An 18,163-nucleotide genomic window follows, 5' to 3' on the forward strand; every position below is an offset into this window, starting at 1 on the left:
ATTTAAAACAGTTTATAGTTTAAGCAGGACATAGTGGTGAGTTTTTTGTTCCTCTATCTTGGTAACTATGAAATTATACTGAGTGGGTGCTATGCTCAGAAAACAAATGCTAAACATAATTCTATTTTGAATTAAAGTGGCAACATGCTAGTGTATATGCCATTATTGATACTCTTGTGGGCCTTGTGAGGCACATATATCAGTGTTCTGGACTGCAAGCCCCTTTTCTGGGATACTGGAAAGCAGTTATGGGGAATATATGAAAATCATGAAGTGGCAACTGGTTTTACTTAGTCTTGTAGCAGTGCCTGTTATAAATAGGTAGCTATTAGACCAAATAAATTGCTGTTCTGCAAGGTAGAATTTGTGAAAGATTCAAGATGCTTTCTTTTTTGCTGAGAATCTATTTAAACTATTTATTTGAGCAAGTCTGCAAAACTATTCGTAGTTTATACAAAGTTTTGGATGCCCAAGTGACTTGCTGTAAGCTTTTCTTTCATCTTGGCACCCACTATATGTGGTGAGATTGTGGCTTAATGCTGCCTTCGAAGGATGGATGGAAGCCGTGGTGATGGCTTTGCTGTAAAAACAATAGCCAGCTGTTACATTCTGCTCTGCTTTTCCAAAGACTTTGTGTCAGATGAAATTGCAGATGATGAGGATAATGGACCCAAGGAAAGGAGTGGGGGGGACTTCTTAATGTATTAGAGCTCAGAGATGACAGAAAGAGACAATGTAAAATAAGAAACAAGAAAATGAATCGAAAGAAAGGTTCCTGTTCAAAGGCTGGTGGCATGACCAGAGGAAGTCAGTACACATTTGCACTTGTGGGTTGTTCGTACGTTGTGTTTTGTCTGTCTTCCTGGGAATTTCCACTTCAGATGGAGGAAAAAAAACTTCTAACTTTCCATGAGGGTTCTTGGGGAAAAAAAGTCAGCTTCTTCTGAAAAGAATTTAGTATCAAGGGATTACTTTTATATATTTATATATGTATGTATTTATATATATGTGCACATACAGGAACATACACACATGTGTCTTGTCAGTGAGACTGGGTATTATTTTTGGCCCTCTTAAGTTTTAAATACTTAATCTGTGAACAAAAGTCTTATGGAGCCAAGTTGTTTTGGTTGGTGTTTTTTTAATAACAATGAGCTATACCTCATAACTGCCTGGCAGAGCTAAAGTGCAGTTGTTTACATCTCTGTGCTGGTATTTCATTTCTGCTTGGAGCCAAGGTGCTGAACCATAACAAATCTACAATGCAGAATGTTTCTTTATAAAGATGGAGCACAGTAATTTTGCAAACTGGAATAGAGTTTATTTAACAAAGTGCTGGGGAAAAATAAATAGCAAATTCATCAGCCCAGGCCCTTTATTCCCACCCCACTGCAGAGTGATGCTTCCAGGCTTGGCAGAGCAGGGTTCCAGCTCCCCACTACAGGAGCCTGAATTTTACAGAGGATAAAGGTTGGGCATTGAAATACTAAGCTTGAACAGGCATCTGTTGTTGTAGGCAATGACCACTGACAATTTCAGTTCTCCATCTCTGCGATCCTGATGCATTGTGTAGGCTTTTAAAAGTTGTATTGACAAACATGTAGTCAAGATAATTAACCTCTGGAGACTTCATTGACAGACAGGAGAAAGCGCCTGCCTGGTGTTGTAATGACACTGAGGCCTTTGCAGAAGCAGTGACATAGGGCTGAAGTTCAATTTCTGTAACATAAAAGAAGATGTGTGATTGCATTTTGTTGCATTATATCAACTACTAGCTGATGGCAATGTGAATTTTTGATAGACTCTGCAGAGCGTGAGAGAGGATGGACTTTCCCAGTAGTGGCAATGGTGATATTTGCTGAGGCATCTCTTTGTTAGCTCTGAACCATTAATAATGGTGAGTGATATTTGGAAACAGGAAAAAAAAATATTTTTAGGTGGGGAGGGTTTGGTAGGAGTAAGAGGAAGAAGAAAGTGTTTTTCTTTGTGCTGCTGTATCTTCTGAAGAAGGGCAGGAACCATTTTGTGGTGTAAAAATAAGAGTGTAGTGTGAAATATGGCAAAAATGGGCTTCTAGCTATTTTAACTAGATTGTTTTTAGTATACAGAGTCTGGCATGGCTTGTTCTTGTCCATCCATGCACATGAACGTCTCTTTAGAAAAGAATAAAAAATCCCTGTCAGCAGCTGGAATGTTCCAGGGGTCTCTTTTCAGCAGTGCCATCGAGAAAAAAAAATTGCTTGAGAAAATACAGGAGCAAAGCCTGCTCACCATGTCTTTAGCTGTGGGTAGGATCACGCCTTTTCATTATGGTATTTTTTTCATCAGTTTTGGTTGAAAACTTAGGAGTCTAGTGATATTTATGCTGGTTATAACTTATTTCTGTAAACTTTTTGCTTCTGTCCTTAGGTATATTGTATTGAAATGTGAAAACTGAAAGGGAAAACTTGCAGAAAAAGTAGATAGATGAGCCAGAGTTTGACTAGTCAGCTTGATGGAAACTTTGAAAAAATGCATATGGAGACATTAAAGCTGATTCTAGCACTTTCCAGCTTGGTTTCACTGTTTACTCTAGTTTGTTTTCAAACTCTGATGGAATTGTTGCTTTTTGTTAGAATTATTATTTAAGAATAAATATTCTAAAATGTTATTGTATGTGAGAAGCAAAAAGTTCCACAACGATTTCCGGGAAGACTTTAATTTGAAGAATAATTTTAGTAGTATCCTATAGTATCCTAGATTGCACCGAAGTGCCTGGGATGACAAATAATTTTTAGCTCTGAACCAGTTTCAGTTTGGACTCATGCCTGTTACATTTTCTAAGTGCAGAGCACAAGGATGTGTGACAAGAATCTGGGTGCAGGAGAGCAGTGCATCTACAGTTTGGAAAGAACATTTCTCTTCCATAATGTTCAGTTTCTCAAATTAAATTGGAAATTAAAATTTGAGCATTGAATTCCAGTAGTGAGCTTTCTTGTTTTCAGAAAAATGTTCTGATTTTTCTTCTTGCGAACAACACAGGAGCTGCCTGCCATGCCAGCCTGCCTGTAAGAAGTAGATGATTTTTTTTTGGTGAATGAAGTTCTGTCAAAAGCCAAGTTAGGAGCTGGAGAAGAAACCGATTCTTTCCTCATCTTTTTTCCTTCTTTTAGGAGCTGTTTGTTAGAGAGTGACACTAAGTAAACCATCTGGGTTTGCAGAAATTATTTAGGTGTTTTGTTGTTTGTTTGTTTTTTCTTTCCCTGTACTTGGCCATTTAAATCTAAAATACAAGTCTCTGCACAGCGACTGTCAAAAATCGTATTTCTGGTGCATTAAATGTGTTTAAGCAGGGTCTACAGTCCTAGCTTGTAAATACAGAATAGCAATTGTACACTAGCATAAATACATATGTATGCATGTATGCTTTCTTTTAATACAGAAACTAAACTCTGGCCTTTCTTCTGATATGCTACCTTGTTGGCTGGCTGCGGACAGGGCAATCAGAGTAAGATCGGGGCCATTGATGTCAGAGAGTGAGGTGGGCCTAGGCTGGTGTTGATTTAAGGGGATGTAATAAGTAGCTATGGTTTGTTCCTAAGAATTCTATGATTGCAGAAAAATTATAGGGCAACATGCAGTGTTTGTGGTTTGATTATTTGTTTTTTTGTATGTGTGTGTGTGTGTGGGGGGGGGGGTGTTTGTTTATTTTTGTTGTGGGGTTTTTTGTTTGCTTTGTTTGTCTGTTTTTAAACTTGGTACTAGTATTTTATTTCGGTAATTACCTGGAAATATACTGCCCAGAAGACACAGTAGTCTTGAATATTATTTTTTTTATTACCAGCAACGGCAGCAATATCCTCCCCAAACCTCATTGCTTCTGTATCAAAACTAGTTTAGAGCTCATTACGTGGCTTTGGGCAGCTGAGCCATGTGGCGCAGGAAGCCACATGTCATTACTGAACACTCCTGAACAAAGTTTACTATTTCAGTCAATCTGCTAGGTTTTGTGAGATACGTACATCAGGTGGTATGTTGGTTTAGTGAAGGCAGCTAAGGTGTGGTCTTGCACAAAACTAGTTTAAATATCTCCTTGGCCGACTTCCTGGGTTCTGTCTGTTTTCTTCAGAGCTTCACCTCTGCCAAGTACTACATTGCTTGTATTCATAGAATCATAGAATCATTTTGGTTGAAAGAGACCCTCAAGATCATAGAGTCCCACCATTAAACTAACTTTGGCACTAAACCATGTGGATGGTAGGAGTGGAGAGGAGCTGCATTCTGCTGGGTGCTGGCAGTGGAATAACAATCGGATTGCAGTGTTCCCCCTGCTGCTTAAAGAACAGCAGTTCCCTTTGTATCCTTTCCAGTTTAAACTCTAAAGTTTGTTGGTTTCATTTATGGTATATTTTGGTAAACCATATAAAGTTTTCAAAAGCTCATTCCAAGCTAGATATTGATGTTCTTTAAGTCTTTGCTCGCTTTAGGGAGAATTAAAGGCAAATTTTTTGTGAATTCTTTCTTGTCTGTTCTAGAAAGAAGAAACTGGATGTACCTTTTTTTTTTTTGTTGTGCTATTGAAAAATGTGGAAAAATAACATGTAGATGCTAGGTTGAGGTGTGGCTGATGCACAGCCATGATATTTTGGAGACTGGACCCTTTGAGAATGGTTGGACTTTTCAGAGAAGTTTTTTACTTAGAGGTTTGTGAATGTCATTTCTTATCATACAGAAAGGAAAGGCACAGAACTTGCTATCATGAGTTGAAAAGTTATATTTATTGCCTAAAAAAAAAAAAATAATAGTGCAAGCTGGTTTTACCCAGATGAATAACTCACTCTAGAAAGGAGTTCTCATGAGAAGGTTGTCACTGGAGTAGGGTGAGAGAAGGAAGATCTCTGGACCTCTAGGGTGTTTCAGAAGAAAGCTAAAAGAAATTATTATTTTCCTTGTTTGTTGTCTCAAAGAGCAGAGTTCAGCAAACTTCCACATTCAGCAATGAAATCTTGCCTTTACATCAAAGGTAGCTTTGTTCAGAGCAGTGTGCAAGGAAGCCATAGAGTGAAACAGCTCTGCCTGTTCATTGGGGTTTGTCACCTTTGTCAAAATGTGTATTATGTCTAAATGAAGAAACTTCAAGACGTCGGGTCCAATGGAGCTTCTTTTGTGGGAATCTGTGTACCTTTGTTTGACTTATTGCCATCAGTCCTTGTGGTGCTGTCATGTAAATCAGTGGCCAACTGGTCTTTCTCATATCACTTGCAGCAATTCATTAGCTGTCTCTTATCCAAAGGGCTTTTAATTTTGGCTTTACAGTCCTTTAATGTGCTGCATTCTGGCACTGACCCATGACTCTGGGTCCAGCTTGGGAATGTGTTTTCCTACAGGGTACAAATACGGTGAAAATTCATTCAGTTTGTCCAGTGGCTTGTACCTGAGACTTGCTGGCACATCCTGTGAACCTGGACTTCTTTTGGAATGGTTTCTTTAGTGAAACTCAGCAGTATGGGAATGGGTGATAATGACTTTACAGACAGAATAGACTTTGATAACAGGCTTAGACATACTCCGCTTCTCTTACTAGCTAGTGAGTGCATTACGTAATTTACAAAGTACACATTGCAACATGGGCATCTTGCTAACAAGTGCTGCCAAAGCTCAGCATACAGTCTCCATTTAAAATGCTCACCGACAGACTCTGTCACAAATTTATTTTAATTTATTTACGTTTATCCATCTCCTCTGTAATTTAACTACATTATCTTTCTCTTAGTAGCAAGCTATCCAGTAATAGCAGACTTGCATGTGACACCAATGAGTAAGTATCATTTAGGTAAACTAAATATATTTAGAGGGGCCTCTCACAGTTGTTAACATGCTAGATTTAGAGAGCAGGAGCTGAGTGATGAATTTAGGTAGGAAGGTGTTAGGAGAGTGTGCCTAGAAATTTGTGAGGAGTCATCATCAGCAGGTAAGAGGAATCTAATGCACAGAAAGGCCACCAGAGACTGTTCTCCATGCACATCCTGCAGTTAAGGAGGAGAAAATGGCTCTTGCAAAAGGGAGTTCACTGCCCAAGCTGGAGAGCAGCTGCTGCATCCCACTCCTTGGAAGAACTTCTTTGTCAGCGATAGATGAAGCTAAAGGGGACAAGCATCACTAAGCCAAAGACTACTTTTCTGAATAACTCCCACAGGCTCTCTGAGGGCAGTGTTCAAGTGAAATATGTAAGAAGCACTTAGGATTTCTAAGAGACATTAAGAGACATCTACTTTCATTGCTGGATTTGGTTGGATTTCAGAATAAGGAGGAAATAGTGCAGTGGAGGTGTGCAGATGTGAGATCAAGCCGGGGGAAAAATGAAATAAAGGTAGTATTTTTTTTTTTTGAGACTGCTGTCTTGTCTGTAACATCCTTCTCCATACTGAGAATGTATTTGAAAGAGAGTGTGCAACAGCATTGAAAACCTGGGTTATTTAAATAATCAACCAAAACAGTCTTTGCTCTAAGAAGTTTAAAATTCCTTGTCTATTTAGAAAGCACAAACAGAGGGAAGGAAAAGGAGTGGTAGGTGTGGGCGTGTGTTGGAAGTAGGATTGCAGAAATGACATCTCTGCATGTCAGGCTTCTGAAAAGACACCTTGGCTGAGTGGTGGCTGGTTAGGTAGACATTTGCAAAGAGAAATTGTATTGTGAGGGGTGGAGTTACATTTAACTCAGCTGGATAAAGGCTACAGTATGACTTTGGTTCCTTCTACTTTCACATAAACTTGTAGTACTATTTAACACTACTTGTGACACTTGATTTGTCTTCAGCAACTGAGGTGCATCTTTGTGGCCCCCTTAGTGCAGATAAATAATTTTCCAGAGTTTTCTGCCTGAGACTGCATCATTTCACACTCTGCTGTGTTCGAATTTCTCATGCAGATGGAGTCATCGGCAGCAAGTGTAATTGGGTAATATTTTTGTCTAAATTGATTTGGTTTTCAGTTTCAAAGCAATACCAAAACAACCGTAGTAAAGAAGCCCTTCATAGTCATGTTGTATTTCATATGGATATAACATCTCTGCAATCTGTTCTTTAGTGATGGCACAATTATTTTTAATTTTTTTTTATTTTAAATATATGGCTTTGTGTTAAGGGCTTCCAGCACATTCTTGACACTGCCTTATTCCTGGCCAGTTTGCCCCATCTGATGGTAGATCAGAATCAGGGATGCAAGTGGCTTCTGTCCAGTAACCTGCTTTTTCCCCAAAGCTGAGAACATCTGCTCGAGTGCTCAGCCTCCTTGCCAAAAGCCAAATTTCAACCCCCTTGCCATTGTTTGACAGGGATTTGGCAGATGTTGCTATTGAGGGGACTTGAGGGGTAGGTTGAGGGCAAGAAGCATGAGAAGCGATGCCTCCTGGCCCCCAGGGACATGAGGAGCTGGGTGTGTGGGTAGGGACGAGGTACCCAGTTCCTGCTGGGGGAATGGACTTTGGGGAAGATGCTGCACAATGGCTTGTGCTTCCTGTGCTGCTAAAATTGTGAGCATCTGGACTTGAAAGGGGAAAAGGGAAAATAAAAATCCCAAATCCTGTTAGCAGGAAGAGGTAAGTGTAGTGTCATGTTGTGGATAGCCCTGTGCCTCTTGCTCTTTCAGCATAACTAGAGATTTCATTTCCTGCATCATGTGGTGTGCCTGGGGCTCATGGCCATGTGTTATTGAAATTTAAGACAAGATTTCTGTGAGATGTATCTTCCTACCACGGTTTTGCCGTCACTAAGCAGTTGTTCACTCTGACATCTGACTTGTTCTTTTAGTTCGAGTTCTGCTCACAAGCCTCTGCCAGCTGGTGGCCGGACTGGAGAGGTATTCAGAGGTGAGGCTAATGTGCAGGGTGTGCCCTGGATGGATAAATTACTGAATGTCTCCTGGACAAAAAAATAGCTGGGCATGGTCTTTGATGCAAGTAGCTATGTTACTTTGCAGCTGAGGTGGTTGTTGGGAAGTGGTGGTGCCTCCGGTGGTGGGAAGAGACTGGATAAACTGCTCATTTAATAATTACCTGTACACCTTTTAAATAACCTTGCAAAACTATTTGTACTCATCATAAATTCAAAATCTGGAAAGCAGTAGGCAGCTGCATGGATGAATGCTTAGAGCAAAGATTCTCTTAGAGCTGCAAGTCCAAATATACTGATGGACCAAATGTTCCTCTCTCTGTAAAAAACAAAAAAAAAACAAAAAAAAAAAAAAAAGGAGAAAACAAAAAACAAACAAAACAAAGTAAAATGAAAATTTGAAATTATTAAAGAAGTCAAATCTCTGTCATTACAAGGTGTATGTGTGTGGAAAATACATATGTAGAGGAGTTTCTCTTCATCATTCCAGTTCAAGGAGTTACTAATTTTCCGCAGTCTTCATAGTAGTAGTAGTATTTCAGCATTTCAGATGTACTTTTTCTTCCATTGCATACCATGCAGTGTCAGGTTTACAACCTAGTATTGCCAATACGAGTGACTAGATACTGTTGCTTCACACTTCCTACTAGAATGTGTATCCTAAATTTGTCTTCTGAAAAACCTTGCTGCTACAACTAAATACTTTGAAGCAATGGATGTGAAAGGAGCACTTTATACCTGGTGGGAACCACTCAGCTCACTTATTTATCTGGGAGTTATGGTCTGTAGAGTTACCCAGCTGAAGCCAGTGGATATTTAGAACATCTTCTACATTTGGGTCTTCAAATGTTTTCCTCCTCCTGCTTGAGGCACTAGGTTTGGTATAATCTGGTTTAGGGGCTGGATTTTGGTTGGTTGGTTGGTTTTTTCTTTGTCAAAAAACACATGGACAATTGAGCAAGACATGTCTGGGGACAGGTGGCTTTCATACCATATTGTAATGATTCTGTAGTCTGAATGAAGGTGTCTTCTGAGAAAAAACAGACACAGAGATTTATCATTGCAATAAATCAGCCTTTTTGCATGCACAGCATTTCCTTCTAGGATGAGCGTTTGTACTTACCGTCAGTTTCAAAACAGATCATAAGAATAAAATCCATTAGGTTAAGCCTTTATTATATGGACAAACAAAAATAAAAAATGTGCCTTATTTTTGTTTGTTGGATGTTCTGTGGGCAGAAATGAGAGTAGTAACCAGCATTATCTTCAGGAGCCGTAAGCTCAGGCTTGATCAGTGGGAAGAGGTGTTTGTGGATGTTAAACCTCCAGCATCCAGTTACTCTGTGTTTAACTTCACTTAGTTTCTATCAATGAATTTGTAATCAGTAGACAATTTCATTTGACCAGAAAAAAAATAAAAAAGAAAAAGGGCTACAGTTTCTAGGAAGCTATTGTGTAATACTGGTGACTTATGTGGTGACAGGATTTTCACTGTAGAGAAAAGCCCTGCATTGGGTTGCAGGGCTGCCAGAGGTATTTTGAAACAAGATGCACTGAGTTCCAGAAGAAACAAAAAAAAAAACATAATGAGAGAAGAATTGACTAGTTTAGTTTTTTTGATGGAAATCAGTGTCCTTTTCTTTAAAATAAGACATTTTCCTCTGTATTACTGCAAAAGCTAGTGTTTGAAATACTATTGCAGTGTAGCTATTACTTGGCAGCTTGGCTTGTTCTCACGTTACAAGAATGATGCTAATAATTCCAATTGACTGCTGTAACCTCTGCTGGAGGGAAGAGAGTTCATTTTCTTGTAGCCCTTCCTCTCTGAGCCTGACAGCATATTCTCTATTTATTTATTTATTACCTGTTTATTCCCTGCAGCAATTTTCCCTACCTGCCAGGTGGCTGAAATGATTTGCATACTTTGCCATTTATCTCTCGTCATAACTCTGGTTCAAAAGCAAACATCTAATGAAATTTTAATCCTAATAAGCTTTCAATTCTATGCGTGTGTGCTTTGTACACATCGTGAGGCATAATTTATCTTTGCATACAAATATCTGTCTTAATGTTTAAGTCCACAGCTACATTTCTGTTTGCACCTTTGCCTCACACTGCATTAGGATTGTGTTTGTACAACATGTCATGCTTTGTGTGTCTCAGAGATGTTGATGTGTAAGTCTAGATTGCATCACCTTTCTGGGTGCATACATGGAATCTACAGTCAGATCTACTTAGTTTGAAGCCTGCTGCTATTCTGCCTCCATTTAGTTAGGAACCACTGATAGTGGAGGCATTTCAGAATAGGAAATCTTTGGCTTCACACTGTAAGAACAACTGCTGATTAAATATTTCTCATTGTTAAACACTGCAAACAGTGTCTTGCATTTTCACTGTATACTCCAGTTTACTAATTAATTTCTTCTTTAAGGAGATACATGTATCATTTTTTTTTTTTTTTTTCTTTTTTGAAACTTTACTATTGTGTGTAGGGAGGTTTTGTTTGTTTGTTTTCACCTGAAGGACTTTTTGCTGAATCTAAAGCAGGCATGTCACGGTGTCAAGTTAACAACCACCTTTACCACAATGGCTCTGCCTCTGAAGGTTTGCAGTATGGAGCTGCAGTGAGCAGGCCTGCGCCTTGTTTTGTGCAGGGACTCCACGCAGTACGTTGTAGCCATGTTGTACCAAAACAATCCAAACATTTTGAGCTCTGACCCAAAAAGTGTGACTCAAAGTTACTTTTTACCTGGTAGCACTCGCCACCCTAGGAGGAGCTTACTAGAGACACACATAGGCTCACATGATCTTTGTTCTTTGCAGATTTGTGGGCAGTGTTGTTGTGTTTTGGTTGTAGAAGAAGCCGCCTCAGATGGGGAAACAGGTCAGCAGAGTGCTAGGTTTTGGGTGTGAGTGGGAAGCTTTTGAGGGCGGAGTGCGACATTGAGTTAGTTGCTTCCCTACGCAGCCTTTGAGTTTTTCTGTGTGCTCCTTTCTTCTGGTGAAATGAGGTCTCTCTGTGCCATCCTGGCTGCTGGTGGTGAGACAAACATACAGATTAGGTGTTGGGGTCACAGCTGTGACAATGACAGAAGAGAAAAATAGCTGGGAGGGACAAGCAATAGGATCCATTTGAGAGATTGGGTTTGTGTGTGAGGGAGGGAGGTCTGGGTTTGTTGTTTCTGTTGTGGCTCTGGGGGCTTGAGCTGCATCAAAAGTTGATGCAGAACGAAGTGTGAGAATACTGAAAAGGGAAGGCATCTACAGGGCATAAAGGAATTTGCGAGGAATTAGAAATGAAAAAGTCTAGATAAGCATTTTTTTTCACTATTCAGTTTCACCTGTGTTTTAGCAAACAGCACAGAAGAATCAAAAACCTCCTTATTTCAGAAGGTTAAAATCTAAAATACTTTACTGGGCAAAAAGAAGATGGTTCCAGAAATAGTTTTGAAAGTCTGTTTGTCTCTTGGTTTGATTATTTAAAGCTGAATGTCCTCATCCTGTAATATCTTACTAGGCTTTTGTTGTTGAGAAGAGCTATCTCTGTGTCTCCACCTTCTCTTGCTGCTTGCTAGAACCCCTGGCCAACGCTTGCCAGGCAGATTTTACCAGGCTTGCTCCTTCATGTCTAAAGCTTTGAAGCTTAGTGAAGGAAAACCACTTGAAATCTTGGAGACCACCCTGACCATGCTGTTGCACTTGGAGAGGAATCTATTAACCTAGAGGCTGCGGCTTTTGCTTTTATTAGTAGACATGAATTAATTACAGAAGAACTTTTACACAATTGAAATTATAGTTACAAAAGCCATCTCCAAAGTGAAAACAAATATAACAGTGAAAAAAAAAAAAAAGAAAATAATAGATTTTGAAAAATAGATAAGTCTTACAAATCCAAACCTTAGAATTATTTTCTTATTTTATTTTTTAAAAAACCCTTTGTCCTTATTCCAGGGAACGGTGGTATTTGAACACGGTGATGTTTACATAGTATAGTGGCAGTTATTTCCTTTTCTTTCAAGACTGATTTAAGCAACATTTCTATTGTATGGCAAAAGAAGTCTGCCTACCTGCTTGACATCTCCTCTTAGCAGCTTCTGAAGCCCTTGTGAAAAAAGGTAGTCTTTTAAGAATCATAATTACCATTTACGGATTACAAGATTCATTCTAGCATAAACTTCAGTTGAACAGAAGAAATACAATGGTTACTGAAATTAGAGTGCTTAAAATACATTACCTCCACCTCTTTTTTTTTGTGAGAGGGGGCTCTTTCTGTAAGCCCATCTCCAACATGCATATTGAGACAGCACTCTTCTGTGGAAAGTATTTAGATGTTCTTTCATACTCACAGAAGTGCTTCCACCTTATGCAGAAATCTGAGATGTGGACAAGTGGAGTCCTTACAGCACCCATAGGAGTAGTTCGTGGTAGCATTTCTGTTACTGGTGGAACACTGAAACACAGGTGGATGCAGAATCAGAAGAATTTGGAACACCCATTCTTAGAATGATACTGAAATATGTAAATGGCAGCCAGGGTGAGTTTAGTAGGGCCAGCAATGCAGTTTCAAAGCAAAGATTTTATTTTATTTTATTTATTTTATTTTATTTTATTTTATTTTATTTTTTAATTTTTTTTATTATTATTTTTTTTTTTAATGATTTGCAGTGTTTTATGTTGGTGTGTTGTGATGTTGCAGACCCAATATGCAATCATTGGGACTGCTAGTGCTCCAAAATATGCCTTTATGAGAATACTTCCAGAAAGATAAAAGAGGACTATGTTTCTGCTTAATCACTGCAATATTCCTCAGTTTGTGGAAAAGTTTGAAGAACTATTTCCATAGGTGCTCCCTCACAGCAAGCAGTCATGGGTATCTTGACTTCCAAAGAGGATTGTGCACTTGCAGAATGAAGGGATAACATTTCTCATGTTTAGTTGTATAGTCTGCACAGGTTGTTGGTGGTGGTGGTGGTTTTTGTTTGTTTTTGTTGTTGTGTTTTGAGTTTTTGGGGTTTGTTTATTTTCAAACTGCAAAGACTAATGTTCTTTTCACATCGGAGGTCTGAAAATGCAGTCTTGTGTCAAAGAGCCTGTGTTAAGATAGATTTGGAAAGAATACAACCTAGTTTGCTTTGGTTCACCTGCCAAAAATGTTTCAATCAAAGGATTTCTTCTCTAAAGGATAGGGAGAAGGTTAGTGATAAAGCCTGATTGTTTAGTAATTTTCTGCCTATTAATTCGTAGAAGTCAATTCTCCTTTTAAACAAGACAGCAATAGTTATTTTTACTGCAGATTCTATTTAGGCTAACATCACTTTGCCACTCCACTCCAGGAAAGTGCACCTGAAAGGCAGATTTGCCCATCCTTTTGTTAAACTCCTGCCTTTCTGCAATCTGAATGACTAAGTTTAATGCTTACATCTCAAGTATGACTATGGCTTTAGATAAAATGTTACTGGACTTGCAGCTTCTCTTTGCATCTAGCTAGTTACCATTGCTTAGGGCAGGCAATCTCATCACTTCCAAAACAGAATGGTGAGCTGCAATTTGACAGTTAGGCTTGTCAGGAAAAACATGTTTTATGTCCAGCTTCTTGGTCAATGACAGGTTGGTTTATGTTCTCCCTCTCACCCTGTAGTGCATTAAATAATGTTGTACTGTTACCTTCTGTTCTTCAAGTGATTATTTTCTGGCTTCAGTGACACAAAGGCTTTTTGTGGTGACTTTTAAGAGAGTCTGATTGAAGTTAGCTTTGTGCCATCTATTAAAACTAAGTCTCAGTCATTGGCTTGCAATAATCAACAAGTCAGAAATTATGACCCTGAACCTTCAGTTGTTAGCTAGAATTTCAGCAAGCATGACATATGTGATAACGAGTACTGAAGGGAAAAGTAATTAGTGTTCCTTGAATTTTATTTAAAAAAAGGACTGCATGCAGGTTTTTTTCCTAATACTGTTTGGTGTTCTCTTTTCATTATCTAAATCATAGCTGTTGAGGGGAAAAAAATCAGTATAATTTGCTTGTATTATGTCAGTTGCCTAAATCCCACAAAGGTCTGCTTTAGATTTGTTTTATTTTACATTACAGCTAAAATGCCAGTCAGTAGATTTGACTCAAGCTTTTTTATTTTTCATTTTTGTTCTTCATTTTACTGTAATTTATATCTTGAATTAAATCTGCTTTGAGGAATGTGGAAGATGTTAATTTCCCAAATAATGGATTATTGAATAATTTAGGATTGGTAGAGGGGAGTATGAAATTAATTTTTGTAACCCTTCTAATGTGGGAAAAGTATGCTGCATTCCAAATGGCTACATTTTCAAGATTATGGTAGTGAATCCGCAATCACATTTTAGTGCAGTTGGGCCATTTAGATAATTTCTTGATGGAACCAAGTAACAGATAAAACTGTCAAGCAGGAAGACTTGTGTTTTTAGCACCTGCTTTATCTTCTGTGTTTAAGCATAAAGCAAATTCTGATTTTTACATTTTTTTTAATAGCAGTGTGTCAGAAGAAGGGAGTTAGAAAAAATCTTGTGTTGTGGAAACATCCTGTATCTTTTTTCTGTCATGCAGAAACAAAAAAGCATGATCAGACTATATGATCTCCATAGGCATGGAGAAATATCATGGCGATGTTAATGTTTAGCGAGTAAAAGAAGTGTTTGCTGATGTGGAGGATGTATGCATATGTAGGGGTGACTTATTAGCCTGGTTTCCAAACAAAAAAAAAAATAAAAGCTTACATAACTTTGCTGCCTGTTTCTGTGCCTGTCACGCATTTTAACTCATTGTCGAATGTGTTTCAAGCTGGCCAGATGGGTGGTGATCTCAGTGGTTCTAAAATAGTCTACCGCAGACTTTAGCCAAGAGGACCTGTACTCCCTTCCCTAGCACTTGTCTGTGACCTTCTTGGGTAGCAGAGGGGCAGTAGGCACTTGCCCATGGCCCCAGGCAGCTGCCATGTGGCTGGCCAGCTGGTGCCCACACGGGGCTGGATTAGCCCCAGCTTGCAGTATTCGCTTGCTCTTTCCCAGCTATCAGGTCAAATTAACCTTGGTACGTGTCCCCTACCAGTTTTTAAGCGTTGGGCTGGGGCGAGGTTGGCAGATGCACACACAGAAGGCTCCATCTCTGTTTGTGGCTGCTTGCCTGAACTTCATCAGCACAGGAGTATGGCTGATATCTACTGGCAGGAGGACTGTAGGCTGGACACCTTGCGTTACCAAATTCAGACCCATCCTATGAAGATGCCATGGCAAGCGTTAGTGGTTTGTGACTTCGCCCAATGTGGGACAGAACATCCTGTTTGCCAGCCAGATCAGTCACCCAGGAAGTTTTGCTGCTTGCCTGAAGCATGGATCTGTGGTGTTGCAGAGAGGATGCCATGGCTTCTCTGGCTCTCTGACTGCTTCTCTGGCAGCTCATCTAGACAGGCATCAGTGAAGCTGCCAGGAAAAGCCGTCAGCAGATTTAAAGTGACTGTAGGGCTCTGAGGGCAGAGGTGAGGAGGACGGGTGCCCAAGTGCCAGGCTCCTCAGTTCTCCCATGTAAGGCTTGATTTTAATGAAAACTTATTGATAGCTCAGGAAAAAAAAAAATTGCGCAAGAAGACTGGGGGCTCATAAAGAAGGCCCACTTGTCTAGGCAAGGAACTGCTTTGGGAACTGAAACTCAGGAAGACAGCATGCAAAAAGTGGAGCATACAAAAACAAGGACAGATAACAGAGGAGGAGTACAAAAGCATAGTTTGGTTTCATAGGAATGAAATCCGGAAAAAAAAAAAAAAAATCCAGTTACAGTTAGAGCAAAAGCTAGCTAAAGTAACAAGAATGGATTCTTAAAGTAGATTGATAGCAAAGGGAAGTTCAGGAAAGCTGTAAATTCATCAACAATTAGGAGAGAGACACAAGTTAGTGTATGAAGGTACAGAAAAATAGAAACACTGAATACTTTATTTGCCTCAGGGAAAAGCCTGTTCCCCTGCCTCTGTATGTGACAGCATTTTTTGAGAAAGAGAGGCACAGCCAACAGCTGGAGAGCAACAGGTATAGGGACCGCTTGGAGAAGCTGGATGTATTCAGATTAGTGAGACCGTGTGGGAGCTGCTGAGGGGGATGAAAGAGCTGGCAGATTGAGACCACTACAGAAAAACTCTGCATTTGGGGGAGGTCCACAATAAATGGAAAAAGGCTGACATTTTACCTGTCTATAAGAAAAGCAGGAAGGAGCATCTGAACAACTATAGGCCAGTCAGCTTCAGCTCATGGCCTGGAAAGATCATGGAGTATATCCTCATTTCCAAACACATGGAGAACAAGAAGACAGTCAGAAACAGTCAGCATGGATTTAGCATGGGCAATTGTGCTTGACTCATTGCTGCCTTGGATGACATGATTTGCTACAGGGGTGAGGGAGAGCAGTAGATGCCTTGAATTCAGTAGGGCTTTTGTCACTGTCTTGCATAGAAGTTTCATTTGGAAGATGAAGAAGTATGAGCTAGGCCGGTGGAATTTTAGATGGGTTGCAAATTAGCTGCTGAAAGATTCGTGATGCTTTATATCCAGTTGGTGGTCCTCAACAAGCAGGATACTTGAGGGGGTGATACTGAGAGTGACACTATTAGGGTTTTCATCAACAGCCTGCATCATGAAGCAAGGTGCATTGTGTGCAAATTGGCAGATATGCTAAATTACATTGTCTGACATGCTGGGTGGTAGAGCTTCAATCCAGAGAGAGCTCAAAAACTCTTGAGGACTAGGACAGCAGAAACCACTTGAAGTTGACTTAGGAGAAATACAAAGTTCAGCACCTGATGCAAGTTAACATCATGTGTTACGTTGAACTGAGCATGAGCCATACATTTTCTGTCATTGTAAATAAGATAAATCAGACACCGGGCTACACTAGAAGCAGCACTTCAAGGAAAGTTTTTATTTCCTCTATTTAGTGTTTGTGAGGCTGTCTGGAATACTCCATTCAGTTTTGGATGCCTCCTACTTGAAGAAGTAGGTAGGAGTTTTGGAGAGGGACTATTAGGAGACCTAGCAAAATGGTGAGGGGTTTGAAGAATGTGGCTGCAAAGGAGAGGCTGACAGAGCTGGACTTGCACAGTCTAGAAAAGACAGATCTGAAGGACAGTCCAGTAGAAGCCTAAAAGTTCTTCAAGATCATTTACGAAGATGTTAAAGCTGATCTCTGTTCAGTAGGGGCAGATGGCAAAAAGGGAATGTAATGGCACAAATTTTAACTTGGGATTGAATGGTAGGGAGGAATTTCTATCTGCAGGGGGAGAGCAGCACTGGAAGAGGTTGCTCACAGAAGTGGTTAGTCTCTGTCCTCAGAGGATTTTGAGACTCGTTGGTACAGAGCTGTGGCTGACTTGATCTGCCGTTAGCAATAGCTCCCTCTTGGTAGCAGACTTGGGGAGAAGTTTGTTCCAGTCAGCACTTCTTTGATTCTTTGAAGTCTCGGAGACGTAGGGGATCTGGAGACAGTTTGGTTCTAGTATGATTGATTTGGTTTGGTTCTAGTATGATCGTTTTGGTTCTAGTATGATTTAACCCCAGGTTCCAGTATAAGTTGGGGAATGATCCATTAGAGAGCAGTGTAGGGGAGAGGGACCTGGGGATCCTGGTGAACAGTAGGATGACCATGAGCCCGCACTGTGCCCTTGTGGCCAAGAGGGCCAATGGTATCCTGGGGTGTATTAGAAGGGGGGTGGTTAGTAGGTCGAGAGAGGTTCTCCTCCCTTTCTACTCTGCCCTGGTGAGACCACACCTGGAATACTGTGTCCAGTTCTGGGCTCCTCAGTTCAGGAAGGACAGGAAACTGATGGAGAGGGTCCAGCACAGGGCAACAAAGATGATTAAGGGAGTGGAGCATCTCCCTTATGAGGAAAGGCTGAGGGAGCTGGGTCTCTTTAGTTTGGAGAAGAGGAGACTGAGGGGTGATCTTATTAATGTTTACAAATATACAAAGGGCGAGTGTCATGAGGATGGAGCCAGGCTCTTCTCGGTGACAAACAATGGTAAGACAAGGGGTAATGGGTTTAAGCTGGAACATAAGAAGTTCCACTTAAACTTCTTCTCAGTGAGGGTAACAGAACAGGGAGGTTGTGGAGTCTCTTTCTCTGGAGACATTCAAAACCCGCCTGGAGACATTCCTGTGTAGCATCATCTAGGTGTTCCTGCTCCGGCAGGGGTATTGGACTAGATGATCTTTTGAGGTCCCTTCCAATCCCTAGCATTCTATGATTCTATGATGCAAAAAGCTCTAGGAAACTGGTCTTCATT

General features: G+C 40.1%; 1 protein-coding gene across 1 annotated transcript in view; it reads left to right on the top strand.

Annotated features, from left to right (window-relative positions):
• Positions 1-552: 552 nt before the first annotated feature.
• The window catches only part of FRMPD4 (FERM and PDZ domain containing 4), a gene marked incomplete at its 5' end in the record, with an annotated part of 188,994 nt that continues 171,383 nt past the window's right edge, over positions 553-18,163 (top strand). The window contains one exon of the mRNA XM_082076260.1: positions 553-682. Coding sequence (XP_081932386.1) covers positions 553-682 — 130 coding nt within the window. The remainder of the gene's footprint in view (positions 683-18,163) is intronic.

This window comes from Streptopelia decaocto (genome assembly GCF_964273445.1).
Source record: "Streptopelia decaocto genome assembly, chromosome: 1".
In the NCBI taxonomy this organism is placed as follows: Eukaryota; Metazoa; Chordata; class Aves; order Columbiformes; family Columbidae; genus Streptopelia; species Streptopelia decaocto.